Genomic DNA, 17,817 nt, shown 5'->3' with positions numbered 1-17,817 from the left:
TAGATGGCAGCACCAACCTGCATCCTCAAATCCAGGCTGCTGGACAGGAGACTGTACCAGTCACAGACATGACATCTCCTAAATTCAAATGGTCAATCAGGCTGGGTAAGACATGCCCTCAGAAAGGAGCCTGAAAATGTCTTCTTCCCGTTATCCAGCTCTTGTCACTGCCTATGAATAAATGACGAGACACGCTCTTTTCAGGAAACTTAGTGTATTCCAATGAAGGCAGCCCTTGAACAAAGAACAGCAGAAGAAGAAGCGGGGTACGGGGGTTTCCTCTGCGGGTACCTCTATCCTCCATCTTGCAAGTGCCATTTTCTTCCACATGAACTGGGGCACTGATGATTAACCCTATTGACAGGAGCACCAGCAACGATTCCAAAGCTGTTGCAATGCGCTAATGTTTGCGAAGGGTAGGGCACCCCTGGTGCATGTAATGATACATTTGCTAAACAAGAAACAAATTATATGCCCAAAGCCCCTGGACTAAATTTATACGGGTAATCCGGCAGACAACTCACCCAGGTGCAACTATCCAATCGAAAAACAAGAATGAGCTGCCAACAACCAGGGCTTCTACTGAGGGATTCACAGAGGAGGGAATTGAGGTTACAGTGTGGAGAGGCCATTGAAGGACCCCTCAGGGTTCATAACCAGGTTGATATTTAAAAGATTCCAGAGTCCTTGGGGAACACAGACCTCACAAAGTGGCCCAAAAAAACCACGAAAAAGGCAGAAAGATTTTTTAGGGACAACATCAATAACGGGGGGCAGGCACACCTGAACAGCTCCCCATCTAGTAATGGCCTTTAGTGTTAAACTAAATACATGAGGATTATGGTCCTGTACCTAAACGGCAGACTCAAATCCAAGCGACCCTTCTTGACCAAATTGTGGGATCTTCAGCAGATCACTTTCCCATTTTGCTTTGCTCACACTTCCACTGACGCTCTACTCGTCGCACTGACTGCCAACTAAAGACCACTGGGTCAAGTTTCGAAGAATGATCACTAGCTGTGAAATTAGGAGACCCAGCGCAACAAGAATTGTTGCTACAGGAAAGAAGAACTCGATGGTGAATGGTGAAAGATGAGGTCAGACATGGAGAGAAAACCCATCTTGGACTTCCGTTTTACTCAGTATTGCTCATTATAAATTGTTACGCCTGCTCGAAGTAAATATAGCCGGCAGTGTTGCTCTACAGGTGAATACTTTACATGAAGGTGTCCACTGGTCGCTCTGTTGTGTTTTGCTGGGGACTACTTCATTTTGTCAATGCCCTGCTCCTTCTAGCACACAATTTAGGCCCAGGGTATATTTTGTTCTTAGGGTATATTTTGTTCTTTGAATATTCAAACATTGTAATTTTTTTATTGTGTTTGCTTCCCTGCTTTCTCTTTACATTTTGAGCTTGTGTTGTGGAATTGTGCACTCCTGTGTTAAATATATTTCATTCAATAAAATAAAAATACGTGATTAAAAATACACACTTTTTAAAACAAAGAAACACTGGGGCACGGCTATCCCACAGTTTTTCCTGTATATGTGCTCACTTGCCCACCACTATGTGAATGCATGTGTATAAATGAGTAATCCATTCCAATGCATGCATAGATTTTGGGAAGGAATGTGGGTATACAGTATGCAGAAGCTAACGCTATTGGCTTTGTCAGTGATTGTTCCATTATTCTGCATTACCTATAGTAGAGAGCATGTGGTGTGGACTAGATTTAGCTTTGAGGGGCTGTTAGGGTGGAGAAATGGGAGTGACAGGAGAGAGTGATGAACAGAATACATGAGAACGAGGCGAAGGAACACGCCCTTTACTTACCAGCAGCTGATGTAGATTGGCGTTTATCAGATCGTGAAGGTTTATTTTGTCTTCTGGGCCCACCTCTTGTTTATACTGCCACCTCTCGGGCACAAAGGGCCACTTCATCTCCTTGGCCTCCTCAATCAGCCTCCTCAGGTCATCAGGCAGCAAACCTGAAACATGTCAAAGGGCATGTAAGTGAACCGCACGCACATAAAGGGACCATTCACTGCCACTGTTATGACGCGGCACCCAACGTGAGAACCATGCACACCCCACCCCACTCAGGCGCCCCTTAGACGTCCTACAAGATGTTGTTTCTCCACAAGTAAGTCATGTGAATAACCCTGTCAATGGGCCGGCTCCACAATGCCCTGCAGGTAAACCGAGGCATTCATCCATCGGGAAGGCGAAGCTCTCCAGTGACTGCCAGCGCGTGAAGAGCCGCGCACAGGGAGGGGGGCTTTCTGGAACCTTCTCTTCTGTCAGAAGAGTGCGCCGCTGGTGATCAATCACTGCCCCGAACACCTGCCTGACAGCTTTGTGGACACATGGGGTATTTTTCGGACGTTTTCTAATTGTACAAGGCAAATGTCACAGCGCCTACCAACCGACGAGGAGGCTTCCCCGTGAGGTACTAGGGTTAATGGATGCCTTAAGTTGCACATACTCTCGCTAGTAAACCCACAACAAAACGTTACAGAAATTGGAAAATCAAGCATGATTCACCCAGAAAACAATAAAAGCGATAGAAATACATTTGAAATGATTTCTCAGTACTGGGTAAAAACAAGCACTGTGCAAACAAGCCTATTGGTTTATGAAGAAAGAACAGCTGGATTAAAAAAAAACTTTTAGTGCAGTTTATACATCATGCTAGGGATTCTGAACACAATCAGTTGCGTAAATATACAGCATAATTTCATGTCATTTTCAACAAGGTGGGGGCATGTCGGTTACCCGACCGACAGACAGACAAATGGCTCTTCTTTTTGCTCATTCAGACTCCAGGCCCAAGGGTCGGATCTTAGAGTCCGTGCATGAACCGAGCCCTGAAAATATTGATTATGTAAATCACACAGCAAACATTACGAAAAATATGGTAAAGGCTCTTCAAAATGTAAAAAAGTGCCTTTCTTTAACACGTGGGAGCTTTAACATTAATAAGGCATATTATACATACTGCACTGAGAGGTGCTTTCAAAATGATAGCTGTGTACAACTGGCAGTCTGAATACACATATTTGGAAGTGCTTTCATACGTGACCATGCTAAAAAAAGAGTTTTGGTGAAATTAAGTATTGGCTTAAGATCACACAATTTAAGGGGGAAGCCGTGATACATCCAGGTTCTCCTTTCTAAAAATCAGCAGGAAAGGGTCTCTCTATTTGTCTTTCCCTATTTAAGGGTTTGTTTTTACTTCTTAGTTCATTTTTTTTTTAAAATACAGCAGGAACTCAACCCAAGGCTGAGCACTTTACATGAGCATCAGCTATTTTACGCAAGGTCATATGTACCGTTGATACGCACATGAAAATTAAGTGATGTGCCCAGAATCACAGGATGTTGAGCCCAAGTGGAGACTCGAACCTAGGACCCCAGTTCCACAGTCGGCAGCTCTGCCAGTAATGCTACACTATGGATAGAGGGCTGGAGGCAGCCAGACGCCACACCTCCCACAGCCACGGGGACCTCATCTCTTGAAGCAATGGAAAACAAATAAGGGAGGGTGTGATGGAGCCCCCCTCCCAGAGACTAATTAGGCCCTGGGGACCCCATCACCCTGGGCAGACGTAATAAATGAAGGTGGGAGCACTTCCCCCTCCCGGAGCCTAATTAGGCCCTTGGGACACCATTTGCAGGCCAAAATGTATAATAAAAGGGGAGATGGGCCATGCAGCCTCCCTCCCTGAAACTTTAAAGGCCCCAGGGAATGAACCTTCGAAAGAGGAGCAGAAAGGGGATCAACAGCCTTCACTGTGCAACATGCCACTAATTTTTTCCATCCACAGGTGTATACCGTTTTAGTGGCGGGAAGCCTGGCTGCCAAGAGGACATCATAGACTTCGGGTGGAAAGTCAAAAGCTGTCAAATGTCACTGCTCAATCTCCATGCAAGGAGGTGGAGACTGGACAGTTTCGGGGGAAAAACCGTCCCCTGCTGCTGTGAGAGAAGATCTTCCCGAAAGGGCTGTCTGATCGGAGGATGGATTGCCATGCTCAGAAGGTCGGAATACCAGACTTTTCGTGCCCAATCCGGAGCTACAAGAATTACTTGAGTCCGGTGGTGCCTGATCTTCTTGAGCACCCTGGGCAGAAGTGGTATAGGTAGAAAGGCGTACAGGAGGCCAAAGCTCCACCCACGACGAAAAGCATCGCAGAGCGAACGCCGCCTTGGAAACTCCAATGCGCAATACTGCTGACATTGCGAACTCGCTTCGGAGGCAAACAAATCTAATCAAGGCTCTCCACACCGTTGGAAGAGTCCTTGCGCCACCTCCGGATTAAGAACCATTTGTGAACACCAGGCACCGATGGCTGAGTTTGTCCACTCTGGTGTTCAGAGAACCCACCAGGTGGTGAACCACCAAGGATTTGCTCTAATGTTCCAGCTATGTCCAGAGGCGGAGAGCCTCCTGACAAAGAGTCCACGACCTCACCCAGCCCTGTTTGTTGCAGTACCACATGGGGATGGTGTTGTCCATGAACACCTACACTACTTCCCCATTGAGAGAGGGAAGGAATGCCTTCAGTGACAGTCTGATCGTCTGGAGCTCCAAAAGGTTGAAATGGAGACCGGACTCCGCTGGAGACCAGGCGCCTCTGATCTCCACCTCTCCCGGGTGGCCACCACATCCCAGGAGAGACATATCCGTGACCAACATCAGATCTGGTTGGGGAAAGGAGAGGGATCTGCCTCTGACCCAATCTTGGTTTGTTAGCAACCACTGTAGTTGCAACACAGTTCCCACAAAGATCTGGACGTAGTCAGAAAGATTCCCTTGATGCTGTGCCCACTGTAACTTCAAGTACCACTGCAGAGCCCGCATATGCCATCTAGCATGAGCCACCAGCAGGATGCAGCAGGCCATGACACAGCCTCAGAGTCATTCTCACCGAAATCCAGGATAGAGGCCGAAACATCGTTATCACAGCCTGAATATCCCAGACTGGCTGCTTGGGAGGATAGTCCTGAAACTGTACTGTGTCCAGAATCGCTCCAATGAAAGGGAGCGTTTGAGAGGGAGTCATGTGTGACTTTGGCATGTTGATAGCAAACACAGCAAGTGCAGGAGGTCCACCGTAGTCTGGAGGTGGGAGACAACAGCCATGGGCAATCCTGCCTTCAACAGCCCATCGTCGAGATAGGGGAAGATCGCCCACCGTGAATAGTAAGTAACGTCTGTGGGAATGCAGGACAGGGATATGGAAATAAGCGTCCTGCAAGTCCAACGCTATCATCCAGTCTCCAGGGTCTAGGGCAGAATGGACCTGGGCCAAAGTGAGCATTTTGAACTTCTTCTTCCAAAGGAAGAAGTTGAGGGTCCGAAGTTCTAGAATAGGTATGCAGGCCTTTGTTCTTTTTGGGCAACAGAAAGTAGCGGGAATAACAACCACATCCTACTTCTTGCACAGGGACCATCTCTATGGACCCCTTGGCCAAGAGAGCAGTAACTTCCTCACAGAGAAGTGCCAAATGATCCTCCAACATACGATAGGAGTGTGGCATGGAGGGAGGTGTATTCTCAAAGGGGATAGAGCATGCCCCTTCGGACTATCTGCAGAACCCACCTGTCCAATGTGATGGACTGCCAGCGGAGGAGGTGATGGTGAATCCTGCCTCCGACTGGCTGATGATGGGCCTGAAAGGTCAAACTAGGAGTGTTTGGAGGAAGTGGCAAAGAGGGGGAGGGTGGACTGGCCCAACCGCTGGCTCCCTGATCCACAAGGATGTTGGGTCTCATGTCTGCGGCCAAACAGAGGCTGGACAGCCTGCATGATTCGATTGCTGCACTGGACAGGACATGGCTGGGCGCCCCTTCCATAGCCGCGAAAGGGGCGAAAGGCAGACTGAGGTGAACGTATTGGAGCCGTGGGGCCCAAGGATATGGCCGTAGCCCGAGATTCCTTGAAGCGCTCAAGCGCTGAGTCTGCCTTCTCGCCGAAAAGGAGAGTGTGATCAAAGGGCATGTCTATCAGAGTAGACTGGACATCCCCCAAAAAAAGCCAGAAATCCTCAACCAGGTGTAGCATTGTAATGCTACTGACGGGGCAACCATTCTGCCCAGTGAGTTGGTGGGGTCCTGTCCATATGGTGAATTTCGCTGCATCTCTCCCTTCCGCAACTGCCTGGGAGAGAATGGCCCAGGCCTCCTCCGGGCACTGAGGCAGCACCTTCACAACTATATTCCATATGGTATGGGAGCTGTGGCCCAAGAGGCAAGCGGCATTCACGGACCACAATGCTGAGCTGGAGGAAGAAAACATCCACTTCCCAAGATGGTCCATATTCTTGGATTCACTATCGGGGGGAGCAGAAGGGAATGCGCATTTGGAAGATGAGGCTTGGACAACCAAGCTCTCAGGGATAAGGATGTTGCGTAAGGAGCGCTGGGTCACCCGGAGCGGGGTGGTAGCAGCGGGCGATTGTCGTGTCTCTGTGTTGGGCCTGGACCAAGTGCCTAGAATGGCATCAGTGAGGGCTTCATTAAATGGCAAAAAAGGTTTGGTGGTAGAAGCCACTGGCTGAAGCACCTCTGTTAGGAGGTTAGGCCAGACTACCACTGAAGGGAGCTTGAGGCCAAGGACCTTGGCTGCCCTCCTCACCACCATTGCGTAGGATGCCCCCTCCTCTGTAGCCATGGTAAGGGAAGAAAGCGAGCCAGTGTCAGGGGAAGTGTCCTATCCACTGGCCTCACCCAGGTCCATCTCCCAGTCCATGAGGTCTTCAAGCTAGTCCGTTAAGGGGTCCAGATGCCCCTCTCAGTCCTCTTCCCCACCTCCCAGTACAAAATCAACATCAGGGACGAACATAGGGACAAAAGTCTCCTCTGGCATTGGAACATGGCTCTGTGTCCAAGTCGGGGATGAGGATGGGGTCGATACCGACCGGGGACACAGTCGGTGTCAGGAGTGTCACCGCCTGGATGATCATCGGGGTAGGTCGAAGTGGAACGACTAGCGTCGGTCCAGGTCCGATAACAGATCCTCATGGCGCCCTCCGGAGCTAGGGCTGAAGCCTCTGTCTAAGGCCTGAGGGCCCCAACTGACTCCGCGGGGCCCGAAGGCGCACAAGCAGAGTGGGACTGCCCAAAGATGAGGTGCAAGACCTCATAAAACTGTCGCAATTGGGCAGGAGACCCTCAAACTCCCAGAAAAGTGGGGAGGCATGAAGTCATCTCAGAAAGAGCAACAATTCTCTGTGACCTGCGCTGATTCGACCAGGGGCGAAGTCGAAGAATGCCTATGCTTTTTTGACTTCTTCCTGTGCTTACCTGAACGTCCCAAAGATTTCGAATGAGATGAGGAGTGCGGGCTCAGCGACTGTTGTAAGGACCTTCCTCTTGACTGAGAACGGGAGCAACGTGGGGCCGAGCGCTGGGCCTCCAACAGCTGTCCAGTCCGCTCTTGCAAAGCTTTCAGATTCATGGGCTGGCACTCCGAGCACGACTTCAGGTCGTAGTTGCGCTCCAAGCACCAGAGGCACATGCGGTGCGGATCCGTCACCGACATCATTCGATGACAGGATCCGTAGGGCTTGAATCAGGTCCTACATTGGGACATATCACCGCCACCAGAAGTCCAAGACTCAGTAAAAAAAACATCAACAAAAGTCAAAAAAAGGGTAGTCAAAAAATAGCTAAGGTGTAGCTCTCTCTGGATCTGCACTTAGGCTGGCGTGGAAAAAGAAAGAACTGACGTCAGCATGCCTGGGCGATGTCTATGTAGGTCCCATGAAGTAATTTCTGGGGTGCACGATGCCAACGACGGACGCAAAGCCGACCAACACCACCTAGCGACATGCAGTAGTACTGCTAATGAAAAATCTCCAGATCCAGACTAACGCCTCGGGGAATCTACACAAGAAGTCTCTATTAGATACACCGATACAGACACTCATACACCCACTCACAGACCCATACAGCCATTCATAGAGCCACTCACAGACCCATTCAAACACTCAGGCACCCACTCACAGACCCTCTCAAAGACATACACCCACTTACAGAGCCACTCAGACACTCAAACAGCCACTCACACAGCCATTCACCGACCCACTCAGAGACTCATACATCCACTCACAAATTCACTCAGAGAGTAATGTATCTACTCACAGAACCACTCAGACACTCATGTACTCACTCACAGGCTGGTTCACACACTCATGAAAGCACTCGCAAACCCACTCAGTCATTCTCACACCTACTCACAGACCCACAGACACTCATGCACCCACACACACCCCCAATAAGACACATGCAGCCACTCACACAACCATTCACCGACCCACTCAGAGACTCACACACCCACTCACAAATTCACTCAGAGAGTAATGCATTCACACACTCACACACTCATGAAGGCACTCGCAAACCCACTGAGACACTCTCACACCTACTTACAGACCCACTGAGACACCCATACAAAAACTCACACATCCACTCACAAACCCATTGAGACACTCACACACTCCTTCACACACCCACTGAGACACTCATGCACTCACTCACTCACTCACTCACTCTCAAAGGTTCCAGGTTACAGTTAGGAAATAAAAATTAAAGCACCTTAGAAATTCACTTATAAAAACAATGATTACAGGGACATTATAGTTAGGAAACAACATTAAAAAGAACTTGGAAATTTCACTAATAAAACCAAAGGTTACAGAGATGTTATAGCTAGGAAATAGTATACAAAAACCTTAGAAATTCACTGACAAAAACAAAGGTTACAGGGACGTTATAGTTAGGCTCACATTTCACTCGTGCAAAGTTAGTGAAATTCAGCAGTTATAGCTATCTGAGCTAACTATAACACTTACACTCCCAAAATGCACTGCTTATGACCTCACATATTACATCCCTCATGACATTATCACTGACATCGGCTGGTTCCTACCAGGCTTTACGTGCCATATGTTTTTTCGCAAACATCAGACACATGCTAGTCCACCAGCAAAGCATCAAAAGTTGCATCAGCGGGCCAAACTATCTATTCCGGACCCAATACAAAACAGGACAAGCCCGTTGTGAGATTAGGTTTGGAAGAGATGGGCTACTCAAGCCCATATGACTTGGATTGAGAATGTAGTTGATGATATTCTGCCATATAGTGTGGTCAAGAAAACAAGAGCTACTCCGTCTGCAGACAGGTACTCACCTGCCCTGAGGGAGGCCAAACTAGGCTGTAAAAACTGGAGAGACTTTGGAAGGTGGACTAAGGCAGCATCGCACGGGACTAACTGAAAGAGGCATTGTGGGAATATAAAGGGCAGGTATTTGCTGCTAAGCACCCTTCTTTACGGCCAAAGTTCTAGACATGGAAAACTCCTCAAAGGAAATGTTTTCTGTTGTTCATCAATTATCCACCCAAAAGTGTGTCGGGAATAAAAAGGCAAATTCTCAGGAACTTTCATAGAGGCTGTCAGATTTCCTTGATGACAAAATTACTACCATCTTGAAAACCCTAAAACCAATATACACAGTAAACACCATAGAGGAGACAGTTGTTGGTCCTCCGCTACCACAGTTGAGGTTGAAGGATCTGAGAACAGAAACGGAATGAGCCATGCTCTAAAGATTATCTTGAAAAATGGGCACCTTTAACATTCATTAATTTTAAGTCTCTCTCACTAGCTTTCAAGTCTGGATCCTCATAAGATCCTCTGCCACCTGCCTTGTGAAAAGCTGTCGCAGAGGTCTTTGGTCTACCACTGCTGGGCATCTGTAATAATTCAGTTAATAGTGAAGTTATTCCTGTGGAGTGTGAAAGGGCCCTGGTGGTGCCGCTCATAAAAAAGATACTGTGGACCCTGATATACTATCAAACGACCAACCAAGTTCCCACTTGCTGTGCAACTCATGAAAAACATGTTAACCTTTTATTATCTGACTGTTTGCTTAAAAACAACCTACTTAAGACATCTCAGTCCGGGTTCCACCCGTTTCACAGCACAGAGACAGTCCTTGTAACAGTGGTAGACAACCTACAAATGATGCCGGGCCAAGCGCAATGCACAGCCTTAGTGCTATTGGATCTGTCCTCAGCATTTGATATGGAGATTCCTGACATCTTACTCACTAGGCTGTAGGTGATTGACATAACTGGAAAGGCACTTCAATTGTGTAGGTCTTATCTATAGGGAAGATTTGCAAAATCTGAGCCTTTGGCATTTTTGTATTCACAGAACAAAAATTGTGGTTCCATAACAAGTCAATGAATCGCAATTTCGGGTTGGGAATACTTACCAAATCGGTATTTGGAAAGGACGTGTTATGGACATCCCTTCCAAATACTAATTCCTTAGGTATGTTTTAGCTGTACATTTTTATTGTTTTTTTCAACATAGAACTGAATTGTATACCTGTAATCATGAGCTCTCTCACTGCAGGCGCAGCTGCGGAGGTCAAGTAGGCATATTTCATGACATCTTTATGCATACGTGCTGTGGTCAAACATCCCCCACCCTTTCGCCCTACATCCCCACAACAAACCAGCTGAACAGTGGAACAAAAGTCCCTCCGTATCTTATGGCATACTTGTTTTATGGTGAAGACAGTGGGCTCACATCACCCTTTCTTATTTCGCATATTATTGATGTGTGTATGTATCCACCCTACATAAGGACTCAGTTACAGTACATTTTCCCTATTGCATCTAGGAATATCTTGATCTTTACTCTTGCCTCTTCCCTAAGGGTCACTTTATCTAAAAAGAAATCCCCTACAAATTGTCTCAAAGATAACTAATTTATCCTTGAATTTGTATATCATCTGTTGATAGGTGACTACTTGGTACATTGCACTCAACCATCCTTCAACTGTCTGTAATCGCATTGTTTTCCAGTGACATAGTATACCCATTTTGGTCACAGCTAAAGCTGTGGCAAAACACAGTTACTTCTGTAAAGTGATTTCAGAGATCAGAGAAGCATAATGTAAAATAATTGCCGGGCCTGTCATTCCTCCTGTTAATCCCGCTGTGTTTTAAAAGCCCCTCCATACCTCCTCCCAGTACGGTTTTAAATTTGGGCACTCACAGATGATGTGGCCTATATCCCCTTCTGGCTGTTTACACATCCAGCATAGGGAGGATGGTGTGATCCTGGCCTTTTTTAGTTTGTGGGGCAGCCAGTGCCACATACATATGAGTTTATAATACCCTATTTAAGCCTAACTTCCCTGATGTGTTTATCATGGGTTTGGAGGAGCTCTGCCCAGTCCTCATCAATATACTCTGTGCGTAGACGTTCTGACCAACATGTGTTGAGGTTGGAGCTTATCAGTTTTGAATATGTTTGGTCCATTAGGATATTGTACATTTCGGAGACCACACCTTTAAAGGTCTCCGAAGCCCTTAGCTAATGTAGAAGTGGGGATTTGGAAGCATCACCGGTCAAGGGCCCAGTGTTATTTGGAGACAGCAAGATAGTTGCTGGTATTTTTAGGAGTATGTCCTGTCCAGGTCATAGGAGACTTGAGCTTCCTCAGATGTCAGTAGCATACCCTTAGTCACCAATTGGTCTATTGCGGGTATGCCTTTGTGTCTGAAATTCATCCATATAGGCTCTCTGTGTCCTATCCAAATCTCATTATTGCTACAAATGGGGGCTCCTGTATGTGGTGCAGGATAAATTCAAATAAGGCGGTGTGCTTTTCGCCAGGCCATGTGTGTGGCTCATAAGACTGGGTCAATTGGATATTATGATTTTTGTCCATGGAGTAAAGTGTGCTGTTGCCTCCTATGCCATCCAAATGATTATCCTCCACATGAACCAACCTTGGTTTTTCAGAGTGCTATGTATCATATACCTCAGAGGGACCAAATTAAAAGATATCCAGTACAGTTTCATGTTAGGTAGCCTTTAGCCCCCACTTTCGGTGCTGGCATGTAGTTTGTCCATTTTCAGTCATGCCTCTTTCCAACTCACATAAAGAGTTTTATCATATTTGTCAATTCTAGTATCAGTGTCTTAGGTATTGCTAATTGTAACATACTGATTATGTAGATGGGTAGCACAATCAGTGCTGCAGGCCCACATTTGATTTATAAGCTCTGGGCACAGGCAGTGCACTTTATTAGGGACTTATAAATAAACCAAATATGCCAAGCATGCATAAACCAATTGTCATCACATTTTTGGTACAGAGCACATGCACTTTAGCACAGGTAAAGTGCTCAGAGCAGTTGTAAAGTGCTCAGAGTCCTAAAGCCAGCAAACACGAAGTAAAAATCAGGAGGCCAGAATGCAAAAAGTCAGGGGAAACCACTTCAACATATGCCAGGTCTATCAGTATTCCATCCCAACCCGTCCCTCCTTAATGTTTTGCTTTTACCTTTGGAGATGGATCTCATGGATCAGGACCACATCCGGGTGAGCTTTACACAGAAATGACAGAATCTAATGGGATAGTCTATTTACATTCAGCAAGAGCATGGGCAGGTCTTTCATGGCTTGCTTAGAGGCAATGATAATTGGGAGAGTCCTTGTGCCGGAATTGGTGGGAGATAGCCCAGCCTATAGACAGCATGGGAGGGTAGCATTGTGGTCGTCAAGTCGGCGAGGTGGGCGTGAACGAAACTCTGTCTAACACCAAAACATCTGGGATAAGTGTTACATGGTTCTTGAAGAATAAGTGGCTTCCTGACTAAATTGTAGGGGGAACCTCATGGGGGCTTCTTCTTGTGTGTCCTAAATACTGTATGTTATGGTGATTTTGTGATTTTTGAGGGAGAGTGCAGCAGAATTTACAGAGGGCCTAACCACATCCGGGCGTCGTAAGAGTCACTCAACAAACCTATATGGTTGTGTATCTGTGGGGTGTGCGGTGCACAGAATATATAGCAATCCGGTCCATATGGATCACATGTAGATAATCATTTAACAAGCAGAGGTGGGGTGAGCAAATGCATGAACCACTATGACAAATCACTTCCTCTCTTAACACTGCCAACATCGACCTATACATAAAACATTAAACCAAGTCGGTCTCTTTCTCAAGAGGGTTATTGGGCCGACATATCCATTGATTGCGTCTTATTCACTACCAAGGTTTTGGTGCTCTTGATGTGTCTATGGTGGCGTCGACCAAGGCATTAAGACATTTTTCTAGTTGGCCATCCTCATAAACTCTCGTTTACGGCACTCTGTAGTTATAAACATCCGAGCCAGATCAAGTAGGCCAAATCGGAAATCTAGTTGTGTAAGCATGGGTCTCAGAGAAAGGAATAGCTTCCATTTGTGCACCACTTCCTGGTAAAAGTCTTGGTTGATGAAGATTTTAAGACCTTCATACGTAGAGATCTTTCACTTACATAAGAACTACCCTTGCCTGCTGATGCTGTAGGAAGCAAATAATAACTTATTGTGGCATGTTGTTGCTTGCGTTGGGCCTGGTTTGGATCCTATGCGCCCTTCATAATTCTAAAGGTGGCTGAAAGTATATTTTGGCAATTTCCAGTACAACGTTCAATTTAAAGGCCATGATACCATCTCCTTAAATTTTCTCAGGCATACAAGAAAATCACAGATTGTCTCTCATACCCAGATCTTCTAGGTCAGTTATCTTTGATCGCACTTACCAATGATCTTCTCTTAGTCTGCTGCATTTACTATTTTTTTCTCATCACTAGTCTGCCTATCTTCTGTTGTTGTGACGCAGGAATTGAATGCAGTGAGATCTGACCTTATAGAGACAGTTTCTGTTGAGGGATTAGTCTTAGTTTCTTCAATAGAAGCTGTTGATGTTTTGAAGCGCTGCCTCATGTGCCATCGTTCCTTGATTTTTTCAGAGTCTTTTGTGTCTTCCCGGTTATCGTTCAGTGAATTGCAGCTGTCGAACATCGAGATGGTCGAGTCCTGCAGTTAGGTCCCCGTATCGGCTTAGTGTGCAACGCAATCCCCTACGCTAAATTTTAGAAGCAAGCTGGCCTTTTAGTGTTGTGTTTCATATACAATTATTTGCAGGCTTGGTTGAGTGTATTTCTTGGGTCACCTCCAGACTGGTTGGAGATATGAGGAGAGTCTAGGCATCAAAGGTAAATGCCTCCTTTAGGGAACTGTGAGTAATGTCATCTGGCAACTTCGATATCTTGTTCTCTCATGCGGACTTGTCAGATGTGGGCATCTGGGTAAGGATCTTGGGTGCAGGTTGATAGTCCAAGGCACAGCCATAAGGGTGTGGTGATTACACATGGGTCACTATGTGGCCCGTCACTGATGAAAAGGTTTGTTCAATCACCTTCTCCCTGTAAAGCTTCTCCATGATTGATCAGGGTTTGAGTCCAAGGTAACATTAAGTATTCACCACTCCAAGATGACGCCACTGGTTTATGTACTCCCATTTTCATGTTTACAGTTTTTCTCGCTTTGCTGATGGGCCAGTCTGGTTCCCCTTGCCCCTCAATTGTAGTTTGTGGGGCCCAAGGTCAGCTTCCTGCTTCGTCTGAGTGCTGGGTAGAAAACGCTGTTTGGCAGTGGGGTCTGATGCTCCGTCAGCGCCCACCCACCCACTTACTTCATATGTTCCACAGTTTGGCTGTTTCCTGTGCTCGTGTCCCCTGGGTGGGTCATGCCTTCAGGGTTGGCTCCAGGCCTGCTTAGGCGGTCCCCCTGGTGTTTTTCTCACCTTTTTTTCTCCCCCAGGCATTGTTACAGGGCTGCTTTGGAGAGCAGCACTAGTAGAGCTTTGAAAAAAGTCTGCCATCTCATTGGCTGTTAGTCCCCCCTCCCCCAGTTTTAATGTTTTGTGACCAATATACTGTCACAAAACATCAGTATTTTACTACCTCTTCAAAGGAGGTGGTAAGCCATTCGCAATTGGAATGAGGTCCCAAAGGGACGCCTTCCACTTTGTCAATATCAACAAAAACGTTTTTCTGGAGTAGGCAGTGGTCTGTTGGACCCCTACTTGCTCCTAAATAAAGGTTTTGGTAATTTTTCATTTTTTTACAAATGCACCCTGTTTTCCTTTAAGGTAAATGAGATGCCTTAAAAAATTGCTTTATTTATAAGCAATCACAGTCATCGTGGTCTGCTGATCCAGCAGGCCACCATGCCTTTGAATATATCCAATAATTGTAGTGGGCACCAGTCTGCAACCTACCTCATGAATATTAAGAGGTAGGTTGAATTGCAGCTCTCTACGATCGGTATCTTGTGAACCAACTTATTAGTGTAAAGGTCAGTTCGCAAAATACTAATGCATTCAATAGAAGTTGGTGCACAAATTGAGACCACTTCCACTGAATACATTTTAGTACATTCCATTTAAGAAATCATGAATTTTGTTTCATTATTTGTTGCAATATACGATTTCTTAACTGTTTTTGCATGAGGTACATAGTTTCCTATAGAAATGCTACTGTTCTTCATGGACCAATATATCAGTCGTCCTGCTGATCCCCACCTCACATCTTGCGAGTGCACAACCTCTCCCCACTGCTGGTCATTAGATGCTGATTCTATCCTAAGGTCATCCATATGTATCACTGTCCAGGCTGTAGTCACTTCATGGTCATCAGTGTGGTTGATGGTACGACAACACCCTTGTTTCTTGCGCAGAAGCACAACTGTTGGACCTGTCAGCCCTAAGGTGGTCTCCCCATCTATTTTTGATCGTGCCTCATTTTTTCCACCCTCATTTTTATGTTGGACTTAGGTCTCCGGGCGCCTTTTCATTGCCAATCAGTGTTAAGGTGCAGGTGCTCCCTTCTCCCAAGATGGCTGCCACAGGCCCCTGCTACTGCAGAGTGGTCTTCATTAGTAGCACCCTAGCTGCCAGGAGCTGGCTGGGACCCCACAACAATGTTGCGACACCAGCCCGCCTTTTTTGTCCCATAGGTAGAATGGGGAAGCTCCTGGAATGTGCTGGAACCTTCTAGAAGGGAGGTGTGGTTTTTAGGTCTCGCTTGAGACAGCGCTTTAGCGCTGCTCTGGCGAGACTTATAGTAAGCGAGTTTTGGAAGTGCAAACAGTGGCTTTTCAGGCCTCCAAGTACAGTGCATGTGCCCCGGGCGCGCGCACCATTTGGCGGCCTGAAAAGCCACTGTTTGCACTTCCAAAACTACTTTCACTTTCGCCTGCCACACGACCGCGCTTTGAAGTGTGATCGCGATTGCGATCACTTACATTTCGCGGGCGCTTTGATGTTTTCAGTGAGCCGCGCGGCCACTGAGGACATCAAAGCGCCCGTGAACACCATTTTTTTTTTTTGTAGCCTCTCATTCGCTCCCCCTCAGTCTCTTCTGCTTTCTAATTTGCCTTCTGTTTTCTTTCTCTGCCAACCTCTGCCTGCCCGTCTCTCTCTCTCTCTCTGCGGCTCCTTCCTTACTCTTTCCTTCTTTTTCTTCGTCTTTCTCACTTCGAGCATGCCCGCTCTTTCTATCCTGTAGCTCTGTCTCGCTTTGTCTCATACTCCGTCTGTTGTTAGTCCTCCATCCCCACTCCCCCGCTGCACACTTGTGTGGCACCCTCCACCCCCCGCTCCATTGTTTGCCCCCCCCCCCCCATCCTCGCCCTCCTCCCAATGTCCGCTGTATGATTTCCACCCACCTCCACCATCTTTCCTTGTTTGGGATTGGAAGTGCATAGTGATTTTCTTTGTGGTAGTGTGATGTTCATTCGTCTGTTCATTCTGGTGCAGCCTCAGTTTTGCATACGTCCCATTTGACATGACTGCATGATGCAGATGTGCAACAGTCATGTGCCTGGAAGCCACCATCACACTTTCGCTGTGCGTAGGCGAAACATCAATCACCCGCAGTCTCATGTAAACACCTCTTGTGTTCCAGGGGACGCTGCCTGAACTGTCTGCTACAAAAAACCTATACTACAGACAGAGCCATCCAAACCGAACATATTGCACCAAGACCCGCCTATGTCCCGAATCGTGGCCCCCACACGTTTAGTTACAATGTCTGTAATCTGGCTTTCACAATTCCCAACACCGTCTCCTGTACCTAACGTAACCTAACAAAAATTAAAATAAATTTAGGAGATCGTCAAACGTTAATAATTACAAAAATGCAGGCTGCGCGACAACGGCCTAAAATTAAAACACAAGGGAGCAAGTTCGGTTATTACTCCGTAAAAAGTAAAACCAGATCCTGTCAAAATGTGCATTCTTAAAATATTGTAGAAGCTACAATGCGTTTTATTTAAGTTGCAATAGCAAAAAAAACCATCATTAAAAAGGAGTCTTCCCTAATACTATATAGTAAGGCGCTGCGAAGGTGCTGTTGGCACTATGACAGGCACAGTCTGGTGGCAAGCTGACTTCGGCTAAATCGGCACGACCTAGAAGTTAAGCAAGGGAATGTGCAGCTTATTAACAGCAGCGGCCTGGGTGCAACCTCTCTGACTGACAGCGGCAGGACTTGTGCGGATCAGCCAAATTAGCTCTCTTCTCGCCCCGTAACCATAATTACCAACAGAGCTGTGATTAAAATGCAAATTAATGCAGCCCAAGAGCCAAACTCCATGCATGACGCAGGGATAACGTCGAAGGCAGACTCCTCCCGAGGCGCACCTTTGCTGAAACTACTTCCACGCTGCAGGTTTCTATCCTCTCTGGTGGAAGTGAAAAGGGAATGCTAAGAGGAGGGCTGGCAGGCAGTAGATGGGGCCTGGGACAGGTTTTTAACGTGCGGCATCCCTGGGACTTGGATTTTAAAACCGCACTGAAGATTTTTTAAGTTAATTTAGTCTGAGTGAAATAATATTATAAAAGGAAAACTTTGGAGTAGAACATAGGTGCACAAAGGAAATAGTCAAATGAC

General features: G+C 46.6%; 1 protein-coding gene across 1 annotated transcript in view; it reads right to left on the bottom strand.

Moving 5' to 3' along the window:
• The window catches only part of ALPK1 (alpha kinase 1), a 348,019-nt gene that overhangs the window by 155,994 nt on the left and 174,208 nt on the right, over positions 1 to 17,817 (bottom strand). Inside the window, exon 5 of the mRNA XM_085641431.1 lies at positions 1,835 to 1,989. Coding sequence (XP_085497557.1) covers positions 1,835 to 1,989 — 155 coding nt within the window. The remainder of the gene's footprint in view (positions 1 to 1,834; positions 1,990 to 17,817) is intronic.

The sequence above is a fragment of the Triturus cristatus genome, chromosome 2_2 (genome assembly GCF_964204655.1).
Source record: "Triturus cristatus chromosome 2_2, aTriCri1.1, whole genome shotgun sequence".
Taxonomy (NCBI): Eukaryota; Metazoa; Chordata; class Amphibia; order Caudata; family Salamandridae; genus Triturus; species Triturus cristatus.
This window is presented reverse-complemented; position numbering and strand designations above follow the sequence as displayed.